General features: G+C 52.4%; 1 protein-coding gene across 2 annotated transcripts in view; it reads left to right on the forward strand.

The window, feature by feature from the left end:
* Window positions 1-271: 271 nt before the first annotated feature.
* IGSF21 (immunoglobin superfamily member 21) overlaps window positions 272-19493 on the forward strand; it is a 41097-nt gene continuing 21875 nt past the window's right edge. The window contains exon 1 of one of the 2 annotated variants that reach the window (XM_037381673.1): window positions 272-518. In XM_037381673.1, coding sequence (XP_037237570.1) covers window positions 455-518 — 64 coding nt within the window. In that variant the 5' untranslated portion in view covers window positions 272-454. The remainder of the gene's footprint in view (window positions 519-19493) is intronic. The other variant, XM_037381672.1, reaches the window with a different exon arrangement.

Consider the following 19493-nt stretch of genomic DNA (forward strand, 5'->3'; position numbering starts at 1 on the left):
GCCACCCCCTCCCCGGTACAGCGCTGCCCCCCTGCCCGCCACCCCCCGGTACAGCGCTCCCCCCTCCCCGGTACAGAGCTCCACTCCGGTGCCGCGCTCCCCCCTGCTTCCCCTCCCCTCCCCGGTACAGCGCTCTCCGCTGCTCCCCCCCTCCCCGGTACAGCGCTCCCCCCCGCTCCCCCCGGTGCCGCGCTCCCGCCCTCCAGCGCCTGCCGGGGGCCGGGCCGGGGCGGGCTCAGCGGCGGGGGCCGGCGGGGGCCGGGGGCGGGCAGCCGCCAGCTCGCTCCGCTCTCGCTGCAATAAATCGGCTTAGGGCGGCAGCGCGGCGGGTGCGGGCCGAGAGCTGGGGGGTGGGGGGGGGCACGGAGCCCCCCGCCGCGATGGCCGCCTGCCCCCCCGGGCAGGGGGCTGGGGCGCCGGTGAGCCCCATGGGGCTGCCCCCCCCGCGGGCATCATGCGGACGATGAGCCCCCTGCCCCTCTGCCTGCTGCTCTGGGACCTCCTCGACCTGGCCCTGGGTGAGTGTCATCCCCCCCCACGCCCGGGGACGGGACCCCCCCCCCCCCAAATGAAATAACGGGGTGCCCAGCTGCACCCCAGCGTGCGTGCGGAGGCTCTGGGCTGCACACACCCCCCCACCTCGGGGATGGGGGGCGATGGGGGGGTCTGGAAGATGCAGGGTGGCGGGCACTTATGAATAAGAGACTGGATTTGGAGCTGGTACTGGGGTGCTTGCTAATGGAGCCCCTAGTTACCGGGGCACCCCTACAAGGGTACTGGTTTTCAACCATTAATAGGGTACTGGTGTTGGACCCGTTACTGGGGCAGCCATTAGTAGGGGAGCCAGTACTGGGGCAGCCATCATGGGGCACTGGCTTTGGAGCCAGTAACTGGGGCTGGGAGACGGGGTGAGAAGATGGGGGGCTGCTCATCCCTGCCCCCCTGAGCCAGCATCAACGGGGGGGCTCCCGTATCCCTTCCCCGCTGCTCCGTACCAGGGCTCCATCTGCGAGTCCCAGCCCCGCTCGCTCTGTACGGGGGGGGTGGTGGGGGGTCTGTGCTAAGCTACGGCTTTGATTTGGGGGTGTCGCAGCAACCTGGGGTACCCCAGCCCACCCTGCCCCTTGGGCGTGCAAGGGGGTGCCCCAAAACCCATCGGTGGGAGGGAGGGGTACCCAACGGGGAGAAGCAGCCCCCCAATCTGCGCTGTCCGGGGGGGGGGGTTGCAGGGGGCTGAGCTCCAAAATGAACATCCTGACTCCCCAGTTTGCTCTGCAGAGGTTTTAATAAAAGCACACACACACACACCCCCAACCCGACAGGGGGGTCCCAGGAGGTAAAAATTAACGGGGCAAGAAACTTTCCCCTCCTGGCATGCCGGCAGTGGAGGGGGAGCCGAGCGATTTAATTCCGTGTGCATTTGCAAGCGTTCTCCCTCCTCTCTCCCCCTAATTCCCCGCACGCCCTGCTCCCCATGCCCCCCCAAATGACCCGCTGTGGGGTCTCCTGCTCTTCCCTCAGCACAGCAAGCCCCAGCTGCTCCCCGCAGGGACAGCGGGGGGGGGTGAGCAGAGCTCGCTCCATATCTCCTTTTTCTTGAATTTTGTGAATATTTTTACTTTTTTTTTATTTTATTTTATTTATAATGTACTTTTTCCTCTCCGGAAAGCCGGCGTCAGCTGCTGCAGGGTGCGGGGAGGGGGAGCGGCGGCTGTTCTGCGGGGTTGAGCGGGGAGAGGTTGACACAAAGGAGTCAATTCTTCCCCGGCATCGTTGAGCAGCTCCCAAAATGTTCCCTCGGGGATCACGGACCACTGAGGTTAGCCAGAGCCCGGCTTGGATTTGGCCAAACCAGGCTTGGGCAGGCAACGTGCATCTCCTGCATCCCTCCTCGCCATCCCCCTGATGGGTTTTATGAGCTGCCAGGCTGCGGCTGCTGCTCTTTTCCCCCTCCCAGCTTTGCTGCCTGCATCCCGAGCATCCCACCGGCATCGTGCAGCTGAACACGTGGTCGAGAATAAAACCTGCACGGCTCAGGGTTTGGGGGGGTGGGGGTGGAAACTTGTGCCAAATCCAGTCCTGCCTCCATCCTGGATCTCCTCTCCACCTCCACCACGTTTTAAGGTCAGGGGGAGATAATTTTCAAGGAACAACGCATCCCCCCAGCTTTTCCCCAGCGGCAAGCTGTCCTTCACTGGCCCATGGATCATTTTTCCTCCCTTTCTCCCGTTTTTTTTATTGCTGCAAATTGGGTGATTGCTCTGCTGCTGCTGCTTTGTGAGAGCAGGTGAGCGCCTGTGGGTAAATCTGTTAGTGATGTGTATTTTTCTTTTGGGGGTGGGGGAAGGGGGAAGACCTAAAAGTTGGTTTATGGTGGATCTAGAGGAAGCCGGTGGCCCCGGGGCGGGGGTTGTGGGTTACAAAGTGATGCGGGAGGAGGATCCCGGTGTCTGACAAGGTCTGGTGGGCAGGTTGGATGGGCAGCGCTTGGCTTTGGGCACCCACGAGCTGCTTTTAGCACTTAAAACCACGCTGGAACTTTGCTGCTTTCCCATATCCTGAAGGATCAGCTGCATGAAGTACCTTCTAGCCCTCGGCAGAGAAACGCTTGTCCCAAAAAAAGCTGTTTTGCGCTCTGCTTTCTCAGCGAAGTGCTGAAAATCGTTGCGACAAGCCTGGTTTTGGGGGGGAGGGGGCGGGGTGCACCCCGCCTGATGCCCCTCTTTGCTCTGGGCGGCAGGAGGCTGCAGAGGCCGAGCGCTGCTCCTGGAATTTGGTGGGCAGATGGCTTTTCTGTGGCTGCCGGCTTCCTTGGCTGGAGCTGCCAGCGTCGTGGCGGCGAGGGAGGACGTGCCCGCGGCGATCCGTCCCCTCGCCATCCCGGTGCTGTGCTTGTAACGGGTCAGGCAGGATCCGGCCGTGTCGCCGGGGGTGATGCAGGGGGACACATCGCGCCAACCCCCACTGCTCTTCCCTACAAGTGCATTTGCCCTCGGTGTCTGCCATATGTCCCCGAAGCCATTTTGGGGGGGAATGTCGCCTATTTTTATTATCCCCTTATATATTGCCCGGTGCTGGTGTGGCGGACAGCTGCCCCCAGCGCTGCCGCATACAGGAGGAGTAAAAGTCCCGCTGCCAGCATGGAGGGAGCTCCGAGGATCCATCAGAAACGCTTCCCGTTCTGCAAAGCATCTGCACTTTCGCAGAAGCCTTTTGGGGGGTTTCCATCCATTGCCTCGTAATGAAAAGCCTTTTTGTTCACCTGCCCGAAGCCGCTCGCTTCCATGCTGCGCAGTAGGTCAGCTGGAGCCTTCCCAACGTGTTATACATCCCTTCAGGGAGCATCGCCCCTTGTAATCCAGTTGGGTTTTTTTCTCCTTTATAACAAGCTCAATCTCTCCTCTTGGCCAGAAAAAGCTGCCTAGGGCAGGGCTAAGTGGGTTAAGGAGCCGTCAAGATGAAAAAACGAGGGCATGCAGAGGCAGTGGGCGGCTGGACCATGGATAACGATCGAGCCGTAGCCTGAGGGCCCCCCTTTCCCAGGTTTTGGAAGCTGGGAAGCCCCATCTGCAAGCACGGGCGATGGCTTCTTGGCATCGCCAGAGTCAGGGCTGGCTGATTAGCTGGCGCTCAGCTTGTCGCCTGAAATATGTTGCCATAAAATGTTCATCGGGGTTTGTTTTACAGCTGTGTAAAATCAGAGCTGTGCTTTGCAAACATGAAAGGGAGGGCTAAATATGTCGAGTTTTGATCTTGACGAGATATTTCTATAGTCCTTATCTGAGCAGTTGGTTTAGCTTCTATATTCCCCCACCCTGTGGCACCTCCTGCAATGAGAAAAAGGGGGAAAATTCAAGCGCAGCATCTTGTTTGAAGCTGCTTGTGGGTTTTCTGGGCTTTGCCCCCAAAGGGCAGGTTTGCTGGGGCTCAGCTTTGCAGGGAATTGCCCTTAGGGATATCCCCGTGCCAAAACACTGCTTGGAAAAATCCCTTTCCAGTTATCATTTTTATCAGCAAACTGAATTTCTGTCACCTCTCCATTCCCAGGGACCCCTCCCGAGGCTTTTCCTCGCAGGGATTTTCCCAGCTTGCGTGCAACCCCCGCGGTGGCTCCTCCTTGTAAGCCTGGAAAAGCTCCTTTTTTTTCCTTTCCGTGGGAAAATAATGGCGTGTGGCTTTTACCAGGGTGATGGGAGCCACCTGCTCGTGTCTCTGCTGAGCTCATTTAAGAAAAGAGGTGTTTGGTGGGAGTTTGTGTGCTGGGGGGGGTGAGGGGAAAGGAGGAGCATCCTCTGTGCCACCTGGGAGCAAAAACCTGCTTTAACTCACCTGCAAATGCATGGCAGTGGCCTGAAAAGCCAGCCCATGCTCCCTCCGTCCTTTTCTACTCATGCATTTCCCTGGCAAATCTCGCATTTCCATGTATTCTGCATTTCCGTGAATTCTGCGTTTCCATGAAGCCTGTGCTTTGCTCTCCGGGTAAATCCAGGCCACGCAGGCGGCTGAAGCCCCTGCTGGAAATCCTCCTGACCATGCTAATTGCCCTTCCCCAATTAGCCCAATTTTTCTCTTCCCACCAGCTGCATCTTGTAGCAGTTTAGAGCTGCCAGTTTGAATCCAGAGTTCTTAAAAAAAGGCTTTAACACGGGCAAGACTCTTCCCCTCGCCTTGTACCTTTCCAAGCTAATAAGCATCTCTGTGGTGCAGAGATACTCCGGGCTTCATTCCTCTGTGGAAACCCTCATCTGTTAAATTGTGGCTGAGCCCTGGCTGTCACTGAGCGTTTCTGAAGCTCTGGGGCGTGTGTTGGAGCACAGTTTTGGGGTATTTACCTCCCAAAATTCCCTTGCTGCAATGAGTATCCCTTGGTATTGCCCTCTCCCCCCCAAAAAAAAACCCCAAAAAACAGCTTAGGGATGCTGTAGGGTTTGGGTTGAGGATGTTGGTCCTGAAATAAGGAATTGTGTTGCAGGTCCTGGGTTTGGTGCTAAGCAGCCCCTGCTAAGTGCTTTATGTGATGTGCTATATGCTAAATGTGATGTGCAGCATGCTACATGCTAAATGCAAGGTGCTACGGTCTATAAGCTATGTGCTAGATGCAAGGTGCTACGTGCAGCGTGCTAAATGCAATGCACTATATGCAACACGTTAAATACGTCACAGCCCTCATATATGCCCTGTGGCTTCTCTGGTGGCTCCAAGCCCTTCCAGGCGAGGTCTGTCCTGGCGTTGCATCCAGGCTGGAGCAACGTGGAAGGGCAGCTGGGCTCCTGCATGGATGGTTTTTTTATGGAGCATCTGGACATGGTGTTAACCGTGTTCTCCCCTTCCCGTGGAGATGTTTCAGGTCTTCACGTGCCCCACCTGCCCTTTTTTTCCTGGTGGTTGTTACACAAACGGTCTTTTTCTGTCAGAAAATCCTTCACTGGGAATGCTGGACCGGCTCTCGCCTTGCTCCTTTCGCCAAGTGCTTTAAGATTTGCTGATGAAAAGCTCTCTGCGATGTCGGGATAAGAGCAGGTTTTATTTAATCCAGATGTGCTAATGGCTTGGGAATTAAGCTGAGACGGGGCAAGGATCATGCTAAGGCTCCTGCAGCACTTGCCGAGGGAAAAGCCTTCCAGGGAGGTGGGGATGGAGCTGAAACCTCACCCTGACAAGGATGGAGATGGCCGGGACCTGCCTGGGACCCTGTGCAGGGAGGATGAGGGTGATGGGATTTCCTCGCTACCGTGGGGTTTTTTTCCCTGCCTTCTAAGAGAAAACCTTGATTTCAGTGACGCCAAGTCAGTCTCTTTGCTCAGACGTTGGCAAAGAAGAAAAGCAAGGGAAGGAGCCCCCAAATCCCTATTTTTCGGAGGCAGGAGGTGCAGCTCTTGCCTTGTAAACTTCCCGGCTGATAAATCCCTCTGGGAAGAGCCGAGTGGGGAGGATGCAGCTGATGTGGCTGGTTTTGTTCCCTTGCCAAGCTGCTCTCTTTGCCCTTTTGTTTGCTTTCTACCAAGGCACTTGGAGTACTGATGGGCTTGTTTTTAACTAATGACTGGCGCTCACATTATCTCTCCCTGGCATTATCTCCTTCCCACTTTTCCCCTCTCCTTCCTAAAATAAACTGTCAATCACGGGCTTGTTTTCAACGCTTTTGGGACTGGATTCACCATGAGTGCCAAGGGCAGGCGGGCTCATAGCAAAGTGCAGGCACAATAACCCACTACTGTGGTTCCCTCTGTGGATTTGTTATATGAAATTAGGGTTTTAGGGTGTGCAAAGCCATTTGGACTGGGGAAGGCGTGTGCCCTGCTAGTTTCTCCTCTCGGCTGGCTGAGAAACGGGGTTCATCCTCCCCTAAACACTGGTCAGAGCCCTCCCAATGTGCTGGTCTGGTGGGGTGACCTCGAGCCCCTTTTGGGTGGATCCTGCCTTACTGCATCCCTGTGGTCTTGCAGGGTTATCACCTGGGGTATGCGGGCGGTTTGTGGCAGAAGCCAGTGCTGGAGCCGGTCCTTTGAAATGCAATTAGTGCTCATTATTAGCTAGAAGCAAAACTTTATTATAGGTCCTACCAGCCCTGTTGAGGGAGGTTTGAAGCAGGGAAGGAGTTTTTTTTTCCAGCACTGGGCTGAGGTCCAAAGCAATCCTGCCTGCCAGGGACCTCCAACGAGGTTTGGGGAGCATCAGGAAAATCCCCGTTTCCCAGCGGAGGAGTGTTACAGCCCAGTGGAAGGGGGCTGCGGGAGGTGGAAACGTGGCATCGCCGAGCCCTTCCCAGCCTCCAGACCACACATTTAGTCTCTTCTGGTGCCAGGAGCGCATCTCCACCTGCAAAATCCTTCTTGGCTGAAAGACTGGGTGTCTTGGGGCATTGCAAAAACAGAGCAGGGGTTGGCAGGGATTTAGTTCGTCTCCTGCCCAAACCTCTGTATAATTTCCCATTTATATAATGCCTTCAACATATACTCAGAGGGGAGGGCGAAGGGGATTAGCAGGCGGTTATTCCAGCCCTGCTCCGCCTCCCCGTGCTTGTAGAGAAATCCTGATGCTGCATCCTATCTGGCCAGGGCACGGAAAACAGGAGCTGGAGAAGCCTCCGTTGGGATGCGCCCGCTTTGCACGTGTATTTATACTTATTTGTTGAACCTTTCTTGTTCTGCAAAGGGATCTGCAGCAACGGGGATGGGCTGGAACAATGCAGAGATGCTCCGCGATGGAGGTCTGGTTCTCTCCAAAGGGAGCAACATGATGGGTGGGATGCAGGGGGATGTGGTGGGTGGCGCTTGGGATCGCTTCTAGGTGGACTGCCATCCATGGAAATGCTTTTTGGGGGGATCGGTTTCGCGGATAACCCTGGATTTGCTGGTAGGAATGTTGCTTTTGATGGTGCTCATGCTGGGGAGGACACCAGCTGGTCCCCAAGGTGTGTTTTGCTCTTGGTGCTGATAATACTTGAAAAGAGGAAGGTGATGAAAGGGATAATTTTGGCTGGTGGTTGTCATCATCATGGGTGCCAAGCAATGGCTTTGGGAGCCGCTGGCTCCTTGCGGGGGTCTGAGATGGACCATTACAGCAGGAGAGGGTGAAAAAGGCTCAAGCCCAGAAGGTACCACCAAAAGCATCACAATCACCCCAATTTTGAGGTGGGGGGGATGTGGGCAAGCTGAGCTCCTTGTACCCTGGTGAGCCCTCTTGCAGAGATGAGCACCTTCTTCATCACAAGTCGGCTGTTGGCTGCATCTGTCCTGCAAAAAAAAAAAAAAGACCCTGTTTGGTCAGAAATGGTCTGGGAGGGGATTTTGATGGCAAAGTGATTTAGATTTCCATCTCAGCTTTGCACCTCTGGAGAGTGGGTTTCAAAGCTTGGCTCTAGGTTGTGCTTAGGAGGATTTCCAGCCTGAATTTGGGCAGTCCTTTGACATACTGCCATCTGAGATACTTTTTCTGCTCCATCAAGCATCTTTCTCATGTTTCTAAGCCCAGAAAAGCCCCGTTCCCTGCAGATTTAGCTTTTGCACGAGCTGTCAGCAGAGGGAAATCACATGCACAGGCTTTGCCATCCCACCCCCGTGCCCCCTTTGCAGCACTGAGAACATCCTAGGAGGCGGTGGCTGAATTTGGCTGGGTTTCTTGTTGGGTTTTTTTTTTTCCTAAAGATATACCTCCCAATTTGTATTGCAGAAGGACGTGGTGATTCAGAGCAGGGTGGGAGGATCTGGGCAACTTCGCCTTGCCCAGCACCCCAAAATATATACAGCAGGCTGCTGGGGAGGGGCGTTTTTTCCATGTGGGTTCACTAACTTTAGGTGCTGCTGGAGAAGCACCATATAACGAGTAGATATTGCTCCAGAAAGGAGGCAAAAGATGTATCAGCACCAGGAGCAAGGCTGGGTAGGAGTGCTGCTGGTTCAGCCTCCAGACAGACCATCATTCATGGAGACAAACCTCCAGCGTTTGGTCTCCATTTGCGCCATCCTCCCTTTGCAACTTGCTGATGAGATATTTTCCATTAGTGCTGGCTGAGGTGGCTCTTTTTAAGCTATATTTGTGTCTCGTTGTGTTATTATGGCTTTTTTCTTTCTTTTTTTTTTTTTTTTTCCTTCTCTAAGGAAGTTCTTTGCAAGCAGTTGATGTATGCAAACTGGCTGGAGATAGTTGGGTTTCCTCCTGACAGAGAGTGAATTTACACCACTGTAATTATAGCAGCGGCGTGGGAGCGGAGTGATGCTCGAGGAAACGCAGGCAAGCCCAGTTTCCAAATTAAACCCTTCTGCTCCTAGAAATGTGTCTTTAATTTTTTCTTTTTTTTTTTTTTTTTTTTTTTTTGAGCAGGAAAATATATCCCGGTGATTTCATGGTGGGAAATGATTTGGAGGGGGCAAGATTTGGGACTTGGATGTTAGGGATGCTTGTGCCTCTCTGGTTGTTTGCATGGACCACCCTCCTCTGTCTCCTAATCTGCTAAAAGCTCCCCGCCACAGGAAAACAACACGCTTTTTAAAATGGAAAGGGCTTATTTAAACAATGTTATCTCTCTGGTGAAGGGAGAGAGCATATTGAATGGTTATATTTAGTGCCGGGTGTAGGACAAAGCAGATGCAGAGAGATTTTTAGCACAGGAATGTTAATCACTTACGCCACGCTGCCTCAGAGATGTATATATATAAGTTTTTATATATGCAACACGCACGGGCTCAGAAGCCCGTGGACTCCCTGAGGATGAGTTGAACATCCTTCCCTGATTTGCTTTTTGACCTTTTTCCACCCCGGAGAGCCCATCCTGGCAGGACAAAACGATGCGGCTCCGGGAGCGAGGGACCCCCCAACACACGCAGCGGGAGGGATGTGCTTTGGCTCTATGGGGGAGTGCACAGCCCCCCGTCTCTCTACCCCCCCAAAATGGGATGGGAATGGGAAGGAGAGCACTTACAGGCTTGCAAATGGGCTGTTTAACAACCCCAGAGTGCTCTCCCCCTCAGCGAGCCGCGAGGAAAGCCTACCGCATTACCCAGCCTCTATTACCCACCCTCACGGGAGCACTGAATTAAAGGAAATATTTTATGATCCTATGCTTCGTTATGTTTTATTAAAAGCAGAGCATCAGCCTCCCCTGCCACATTCATCAGATCAGAGGCTGTGCCGGGCTTTTTTTTCCCTCCCTCCCAAGCTCTTGCTGCCGTCGCTGTTGTTCCCAAAGCATCTGACTGCTTGGGTTGGCTGTAGGGCTGGTCCAGGGTCTCCCAGCAGAGGAGGAAAATATGCAACAGGGTGAAAAATGTGGCTGTTTGGTTTATCTAAGGATGCTCGGTATCCAAACGGGCTTGGGGGGGGTGAAGTCATACTGCAGAAATAGCCGGTGGATGCAAAGTCATGAGGAGATGTCACCCCACGGAGGTGTTTGAGTCATGGATGGAGCTGAGCACATCCCAAGAAGATGCTCAGAAAAGCCTCCCTCTGTTTTTTGGCTTTGCTGCATCACAGGGCGAGCAAACCTGGGGAGGGGAGGACCTCTGAGATATCACCGTCTGGGGGGGAAACACCCCAAAAATGCCAGCATTCCCTCTGTACAGGTGAAGTAGCAAGCAGGGCTGCAAGTTTGCCCTATCAGCCTTTGAGATCAGTGGGAAAAAGCCAGACAAATATTGATAGCTGAGCATATCTGGAAGTGGTGAGGAGACAGAAAGGTATTAATTAGCAGTTATTTCTCAACGGTGCAGAGATGGATAGGGATTAAGGTAACAGCCATGTGCATCCTCTCCGTGAGAGCGAAGAAGTAACGGTAAATCAGTGTTATGAATCGGTGCTGTAAGAGGAAGATATTTTTTAATCTTATTAGCAGTGTGGCATTACTGGGAGAGCAAAGGGATTATTAATCACAGAGCGTAAATCGGGGAGAAGAGGGTAGCTTCAAATTAGCAATCCTGCTCTGTACAGGGGGGGGCGGGGGGGTGGGGTTGGAGGGGAAAAGGCAGTGGAGGGGGGACTGAAACAAGGGAGAGGTACCGAGGGAAAGGGCAAAAAGTCTGTGCCAGCGGATGAGGATGGGGTTGGGATGCAGCTGCCCTTTGCCTTGGCCAAATCGGTGCCTGGGAGAAGCTTCTCCAGGCCAGTGCCACAGCCCAGAGCTGGAAATCCCAGTAGGTTGTGTCTGGTGTAACGCAGGGTGTGCAGGTGTCTGTCCTGTCAGCCCAGCTGCCTGCCTGTCCCTCCATCCCTCCATCCTTCCCTCCATCCTTCCCTCTATTCCTCCTTCCCTTCATCCCTCCATCTCTCCCTCCATCCTTCCCTCTATTCCTCCTTCCCTTCATCCCTCCATCCTTCCCTCCCTCCCTCTCCCTCCCTCCCTCCCATACCCCACCAGTAGAAGACACCAGCTGCCTGGGGTGTCACACCAGTGGTGGGTGAAGGAGCAGCGTGGCTTTAACTGCCCTTTAGCACCCAACCCAGCTACCGGTGGTGCCGATCTGGCTGCCCCAGGCTCTCCAGAGGTTGTTTTTGGGGTAAAAAGCTGCACATCGTGCTCTAAATTGAAAAGAAAAAAAAAAAAAGAAAAAAAAAAGTGGATTTTGTAGCACTTGGGACTTCTGCCCAACACGGGGCTTTATTTTCCCCCTTTCTCTGCCTGAGGCCGTGCCTTTGGAGAAGTTGTTCAGAAGGAAAATGGAAAAAAAATTAAAATATTAATAATAATAATAATCCCTTTCCAGTTACACAGCACAGGAATCAATGGTGCGGGCAGAGATTGCTCACGGCAGACACCCAGGGAGGGAGGGGGAGAATCGATGGCTGCCTCATTTGTCACCAATCCAAAATATGGGATAATTGGATTTCCTGCAAATAGAGAAATAATAAGCAAATTCATCATCTGGGTCACGGTCACCTACTTCTCCTGGGCCACCTTGGCATGGCAAAACCCCGCTGTGCCTCTCTGGGACTCTTGATGGGAAAACCCAGCGGCGGCACCTAACCTAAATCCTTGTATTTGCTCTTCAGTGAAATTAATGATTTTCCCCTTTTTGCCCACCCCCAGCCTGCATATGTCGCGCTAAGCGGGGAGAAGAGAAGGTTTGGGGTAGATTGTGGGCTTTCAGAGGGGGACATTTTAAAACTGCGCTGATTTTCTGGAGGAGCAGCATCTCTAATAACCCCTTGCTGGGACTCTGGGGTGGGATTTTTGCTACATCTCAGATGGGTTTGTAAGGGTTTTGCTTTCCCCCTTCCGAGTGGGGAAACTGAGGCAGGGAGTGGGACTCGCTCCAAAAGGCATCCTTCAGGCAGCTCCCTGCTACTTTCAGCTCCACTAATTAGCCCTGGCTGGGATTATGCTCCATCCTAGATTAACGCCACAAACCGTGGTTTCAAATAATTAGCCGCCAGTGCTGTAATCCTCACCCCGACGGAGGGCGAAAGCAGCGGCCAAAACCATCGGCTGGTGCCAGCAGGTCCCTCCCCAGCTGGCCCAAGAAGCAGATCGGGCTCTGCCGGCAGCTCAGCATCTTTTTTTCTTAGGTTTCACATCTGTATCCAACCCATCAGCTTCACTTTGGGGCTCTAACAAACCAGGCTGGGTACCAGTAATTCGCTTTTTTACTCCTGAGTTGCATCTCTGGGATGGTTTTTGCTCAGCAGTGCTTTCAGCGCTGGCTGGAGACAGGACCCTTGATCCCAGGTGAGGTTTTCCATATTCCCTAGTGCTCGGGGGCAGCATCCAGATGTTGCATCTCCCTGCAGCCAGTATGGGGAGGGATGCCAGAAGGGATCCGGCTGATGGGGAATGTCAGGATGGAAAGCTGAGCCTGTTGCTGGAAAAAGGGGGTCTGGGCGTTTGCTGGTGTGGAGAAAAAACCTGTTTCCAATCCTTTGCAGCGCAGGATTATGATACGGTATCTCCTTCTCCTGCCGCACTTAATTCCGGATTAAACCCTGCGTCTGGGTGGGGAGGGTTCTGCTGTGCAGCCAGTGGAGATTAGCAGATCCCACCACACTCGCCATGATGCTGCTTGATTAAAACTGCTGGAAAAGCAGAGGAGGATGTGAATTTTTAGCACGCACAAGGCGTGGGGCAGCTGCTGAGGTCGCAGGGCACCTGGGCATCCCGGCCCTAAGCATTAACCCAGGTCGTGCCCAGGCAGCGGGAAGGCGTCGTGCTCTGTTGCAAGGGTTGTGGGGGGATACTGCACCATTCCGGAGGCATTGCATTGAATTTGGTGATCGGCAATTGCTCCTGCTCTGCAAAAGTGGGGTTGTAGGAAAATTCCTTGTCCCGTGAGCTCAGGATTTGCTGGGGAAAGACCAGACCCCACTGCAAGTCTCCACGGAATTAGATGCAATTACTGCTCTTGGAGGAGCCATCCGCAGTGCAGCATGGTGGAGAGCTGGTAAAGTGGTAACGGGGTAAAATGTAAAAGAATTGGGGTTTTTTAGCAGGTCTTGAGGTTAATTGGGAACTGCAAGGAGGCACTACTAGGAAAAGGAGAAAGCAAATCTCTCCTGGGAGTTAGTAGCAGAAGTGGCACGCAGAAGGGAGTTATTGCTCAGTAGTTGGGGGGGTGGCAGCAGTTTTGGGTGGAAAGCTTGAAGGAAAATCCGGCTGCCATGGGGGAAATCTGCAGGAGAGCAAGAAATCCTTCAGGAACTGTGTTTGCTTAATTGGGGAAGGGGAAATGTGGGGCACGAGGGGAGGGGTGCATACATGGAGCTGGTGCAATGCAGCGTGCACGGGGCTGGGTAGCTTCTCCCACCTGTTGTGCCTCGTTTCACCAAAATCTGCTGGTTTCAGCTCATGGCATGGGAATACAATTGGGGTGCAATTGCTTTAGAGGACTCTGCCTTAAATAGCTGGTGCAGGGCTTTTCAAACAGCATAAAAGATAGGCTGTGCTGCAGGCAGTGAGCCCCTATTTACATATATATGCATACATGCAAATGAAGAGCATGATCTCCATTGAAGAAATGGGACATCTGAGGCCCAGGTTGACCCAGGCGCATTTTGGGCTTCATTTTGGCCCTGGCAGCTGCTTGCGCAGCTGGGGAGAGGCCAAGAGGTGCTAGCAAAGCCATTGCTCTGAATCAGTGGTGCCACTGGGGTTTTGAGGGAATTTGGCTCCGCCGGACTCTGTTTCCCTCCTCTCCTGTGATGAGACATCATTTAACACTCTGAAAACCCAGAAAAGCACCCGGCATGGCCAAATCCTTAAATAACCTGGAAATGGGGATAAGGGAACGAGATCAATGAGCAATGTAATGATGACAAACATCCCCCCTTCCAAAAAAAAACCAAACCCAACGACCCATCGCAGGTCATGGCCGCCAATTTTAGCAGCTATAAACCAGAGCCGGACGCTTCAGCGCTGTGCTAAAGCATTATATTTTAATAGCAATATCAGTAGGGTGAAGATGTGGTAGTAAAATATACTCCTTCCCCCCCAGCATCGTTAGGAGACGGAGGTGCGCGTTGTAAGCTGTTGGCTTTACGGTGATGCGCTGAGCACGCTGGCAGCAGAGGAGGGGGGAGAAATTATAAATAAAACTTTACTGCACTAGAGTAAATGCTGCTAAACATACTTCACGTCTGCGCAGCGGCGGGAGATAAATATTCAATCTATAATTTATGTACACGGCTTCTCAGCCTGTGCAGGGTGGGTCTGGTAGCAGCTAATAAAATACAATATATCACAAAGAGTTATCAATGCAGCAAGCGCAGCCCTGCTGATAATCTGCGTGGGGTGGTGGGACCCCTCTTCTTCATGTTGACTGCTCTTTTGGGAGGTTGATTTAGGGAGGGGTGGGGTTGGGTGTGGGGGGTTCCCAAGTGGTGGTTGGTTTTGGTTGGGTCTCTGGTCTTTCTTCGTGTGTGTGTGTGTGTCGAGAGATGCTCACCTAGGGGTCACCTCGGTCTTCAGCCTTGTGGGAGTTGAAATATTATCCAAATGGAAGATACTTCCCATTCTTCCCAGTAAGGTACCCCCAACTCCTACTGGTCCAGTTTTCCAGTGCCTGTTGCTTCCCTTCTCTTCTCTGCATTCACCCCCAAATCGGTGCTTCTATCCCCCATCTCCCGCTCTGTAGCGGGTATGGGTTTGGCTTGGCTTTGTCTCTGGGGGTGGGGACCCTTGGCTTCATGACTTCAGGATCTCCCGAAGGTTTATGCTGCCAGCATTGCATCCCTGAGGTTTGCTCTGGGAAATTGCCTGATTTTTAGGTTGAGGGATCCATTGAGCATCCCAATGATGCATCCAAGGTCATCCAGCACGTTTGTAGCAGAGCACGGGCATTGCTCCAGGCCGAACGCTCTGGCCATTTTGCCTCAAAACTTCATCTTTTACTGGAACACTGATTTCCCAAGGATTTCAGGCAGACGCCTTGACGGAGATGTGTACAAGCATAACTGGTGTGTGGCGAGTCAAAGAAGCCAGGCTAGAAATGGCCTTTCTCATCTTGTGCTCCGGTGAGCTGGAACAGCCTTGCCGATGAGCCTTCGCTTAGGAAAGGCACAATGAAGATGTTAAAGCGGGTTTTGTTTCGGTCCCTGCCCCAGCTGCGTCACTGATATGGATGGCTCTATCTGCCACGGATTTGTTTGTCGGGAGACACGCACCAAAGGTGGCAATGAGTTTGTAAAAAACCGGTGTTACAGCTATTTTATTAGCCGGCGGTTGGCGACAGATAGAGCTGGCGCTGGAGTAGCGGGTAGAAGGGAAGCAGGAGTCAAGAAAAGTGGAAATGTGGGAAGGAGGAGATGGAGAAGAAGCAGGAGATGGGCATTGGGGAGGGAGAAGGAGGCACTGCAGCATCCCAAGGCTCCCACAGCCCCAACCACCCATTGCATTTGCATGCATGAAGTGTCCCAAACTCTCCCTTTCTGTGTCCGAGGTCGTTTACCGTACCGAGGTTTTTCCATGCTGATGCACCTGAAAACCCCACTGGGTCGAAGTATTTGGAACATGTTTTTAGCCCAGCATGATCCATTTTGAGCCTCGCTCTTCATTTCTCTGCAGCCTACGGTGTTACTGCACCATACCAGGGCTTAGCTATAGGTGTTGGTAGATAAGAGCCACTGTCTGCCCTTAAGAATGTAAAAATGACTGCAGTGTTCATAATGAGGACAAAACTGGTCTAACAATTGATTTTTCTTAAGGTATATTGACATCACTTTTTGGGAAGCCCTTCCGTGATTGCTCAGAGCCGAAGATGCTCTGGGTGATGCTGACGGCTGCACACAAGTGGTGTTGGGTACGTTGGCAGGACACAAAATCAAAAATTTCTTTTTGACTAGGATATTTTTTTCTAGGAGAAAGCTAGGATTTAAGAAAAAAAAGGAAAGCTGTGGGCAGTGCTCAAAAGTCCCGTCTCAACTGGATTTTGGCACCAGCATTGAAATCGTTGGGGTCTGGGTTTTGCGTTATACATTTGCATTATAGAAAAGCTTTGGATTGGGGCACAGTGATAAAATTTGACCAGTAAAGCTTCATCGTTTTGTAGCTCTGACACATTTTGATCGTGAAATCCTAACTGAAGCAGTCCCCTCAGGGGCTGCCTGTCCCCAGCAACCCCAGTGAAGTGCTTTTCTCAGTTAATCTTGATTTAAAAGGGGTCAAAAGGCCAAACCGGCCACCCTCAGTCGATGTATTGATTAAAATTATTGATTTACATTACAAAGAGCTAACAAGACACAAGATACATCCATGGGATCTGTCAGGTGCGGTGTGCCTATTGCATCCTGTTCAGTTAGAGAAAAATGGACCCAAGAATATTCTATATATAGTCCCTGTATATTCTGTGCATCTCCCTGGTGCTGCAGTACGTATAGATTTAGGGACTGGTTTGGTCCAGCAACCCCCATAAAGAGTAATTACAGGTACAGCTGCAAAGTGTTTCCTCCCACTTATGCAAATGGATGAGGTAAGAGGCATCTAATTAAATGTTTGTACTTTAATACACCGTGGTGTGAAGGAAGATGAATTTTAATTACCGGCTCTTAATTGTTTGGTCGGCCTGTTAATATCCTATTTACACAGTATTAATACAATTTGCTCTCCGCCAGCAGGGCTCTTCCTCGCGATGGGTGATGCCGGGTTTTGTGGTTTTATTTCATGGAACAACCCCGTTTTGCAAAAGCCAGCGCAGTTTGGGGGGGACAGTGGTGGGTTTGGGGATGCTCAACCCTGCTGCTGTTCGGCTTTTGGTTTTCTTGAAGGAAAAGCTGAAAATGCAAGGAAAACTCAAGCAGTTCATGCTTTTAAAAATACAAATGGGCTCCCCCAGCCCATTTTTTTCCTTCACGACATGACTGTCTCTTTTGGAAGCGCGATGCTGAGTCCATCTGTCACATCCCATTCCACTTGCTGTGGTTGAACCTGTATTAAAACACTTATTCCTGCATTTGGAAAAAAAAGCTAATAATCCATGCAGCAGCTCTCTAGGAGGAAAAGCTCAAGATTCAGCAAAATTTGGCCATGCCAGGTTGGGACAGATGTGAATCCTTCACCGGTTCTTGCCCCTTGCAGCCCTCTTGGGTTAGCGAGGAGAGGTAGCACCACATTATAATTGTAAATCGTCCTGGAATATCATAAATAAGGCATTGCCGGAGCCGGAGAGGGAGGGAGAAGGTATTTGCTGTGCTCACAGGAACAGGAGCAACTGCTGGCGTTTAATCTTTAATGAACAAGATGTTGCAAAGTGCTGCAAGTCAAAGCGCGTTTGTTTAATGGTCCTCAGCCCTGGCGTGCGGCGGGTGACATCCCTGTCCCTGGGGCTTCCTGCATGGCTGCGAACCTTTGCGTGCTGGGGATCTTCCCTCGAGCTGGCCAGCATCTTCCTCGGGTGGCTAATGGGGAGCAGGATCGCTCCCTGCTTTTTCGGGGGGTGTTTTGCAATGCTGTAGCATCCCAGCTGGCTCTTTTGCAAGGGGCAAAATGCCTCTTGGAGCAGCAAATGCCTTAAATCCTGGAAAAGGATGAAAATCAGCCCTGCACCGATTGGGGGGGGTCCTGGTCCCTTTTCCCCCACCCCCCTCCTTGTGTTTGCACCCTGAATTACCGTCCTGGCCCTGGCTCGGAAAAGTGAGTGCTGGAAAGTGGTGGAGAAATTGATGTGAATTATGTATGAGCCCCACTAATCACAGGCTGATTAAAATGATGATGTGTTAATATTATCTCTCCCTGTCGCCTCCACTGAAGGGGACGTGTCAGCACCTGAAGGGTGGGGGGGGCACAGCGGGGGCAGATGGGGCAGCTGCATCCCCACGTGTCCTGTCCCCGGCTCCATCCCGAGGCATCGCTCCTCTCTGGTCCCTGGGAATGCCGTTGCTGCTCCAAATGATCATCCCCAAGCGCAAGGATGGGGACAGGTTGAACCTCGAGGACACGTCCCGAAGGGGTAAAGCCCATTGTTGGTTTGAGTTGGCAATTTGGGAGGTGAGAAATCAGGAAAAGGAGCTCTGGTTGGTTATTAATAAATGAATACTTATTTAGATGGAGGTTAGAAAGTATCAGGCACATGGGGAAGATGCGGAAGGGTCGCTTTGCAGTGCTGGGACATGCTAAAAAGCTCCATCTCTCCGAAGTTTTCAAAGACACCCAGGGGTGCTGTGGTGGGTTGCCCTTGGGTGACTGCCAGCCACCCACCCAGCCGCTCTCTCGCTCCTGCTCAACAGGACACGGGGAACCTCAGCCTGTTTGGGGGGTTCAGCCACATGTGCTGCATCCCAAGAGAGCTTTCTGTGGGGTGCTGAGCTGCTCTCACCTGCACAAATCCCCAGCAGGATGCTCCCGTGGGGCAGGGACGGGGCTTTCTGCCAGCACCTTGGTGGAAGCCCCTGGCTGTGCCCTCTGCTTCCACGGCCGGGGCGAAACCTGCCTCCTCCCTCGCAGCTATTTTGTAATTGAAAGCAGTGAGCATGTTACAATGTGCTCCTTTTATTAATGTGTCACTCCTGATTTAAAAGGACATTTCATTTATCTCTCCCTTCCCCCCTCCCCTCCCCCCCCTTCTTTTTTTTTTTTTTTTCTCTTTTTCTCTTAAACTGGATGTCACAAGAGTTCCCACTGCTCACTAGCAAAAATACTCTTTTCTCCCCAGGGATGCGATCTAATCAGAGGGCTGAATTTCCATAGGTCAGAATCTAATCAGAGGGTGGCCCGGCACAGCTTTTTCTATGAAATATGTCTTATTTAAAAAGAGCAAAGGGGAAGGAGAGGAGCCTCGGGTTTCGGAGCTGCCTTTGGGATGCTGATAATGCAGAGGATGATGGAGATGTTGGATTGGGCTCCTCCTTTGGAGGTGCAAATCTGATGCTCAGCCCCATTTAAATAGCCTTTAAAATTCAGCAGTACCTGTAACCGCTGGTTTCTTCTACCCATAAAAATCCAGAAAAAGGACCAAACTGGGGATTTTGAGGAGTGGTGACACTTTGCAATCCTCCACTGTCGGAAAGCAAAAGGCAGGGGGGGGATGGGGGATGAGATTCACACAACCACAGCAAAACAGCAGGTTTTGGACAGCTCCATCTGGATTCCTGCTTTATTTTTTGGCACCTGGCTTTATTTTCCCTGCTTTTCCCCCGCCCCTACGCACATCCTTAGCATTTGGGGGGCTGGCTCTTCTGGGGACTGCGCATCTGTTTCTCTCTGCTCTCCTGATCATGCTCTTTCCTTCCTTCTTTTCCCATCTTCTGGGATGGTTTTGCTCAGCATTTGGGCAGCTGTTGCTCTTCAGCTGGGTGAATTTCCACCTTCCATCCATTTCCAGGCATTGTGGGGCTCCATCATCAACCCCCTGTCCCATCCCTGTCCCCCACGGCACTGGTGCAATAAATCCTGGAGCTCCAGAGCATCGGCTTTGCCGTGCAGGATCTGCTCAGGAGAAGCTCAGGAGCATCCTGTGGTTACACTCTGGTATTGGTAAGGACCAGTGTCCTCCCAGCACAGCCGAGCCTGCATTACTTGGTGGAGCGGTGGGAGCTGGTGGGCTGCAGCCCCATTGCCATCTCAAAATGGATTTGCA

Source organism: Falco rusticolus, chromosome 3 (genome assembly GCF_015220075.1).
Source record: "Falco rusticolus isolate bFalRus1 chromosome 3, bFalRus1.pri, whole genome shotgun sequence".
In the NCBI taxonomy this organism is placed as follows: Eukaryota; Metazoa; Chordata; class Aves; order Falconiformes; family Falconidae; genus Falco; species Falco rusticolus.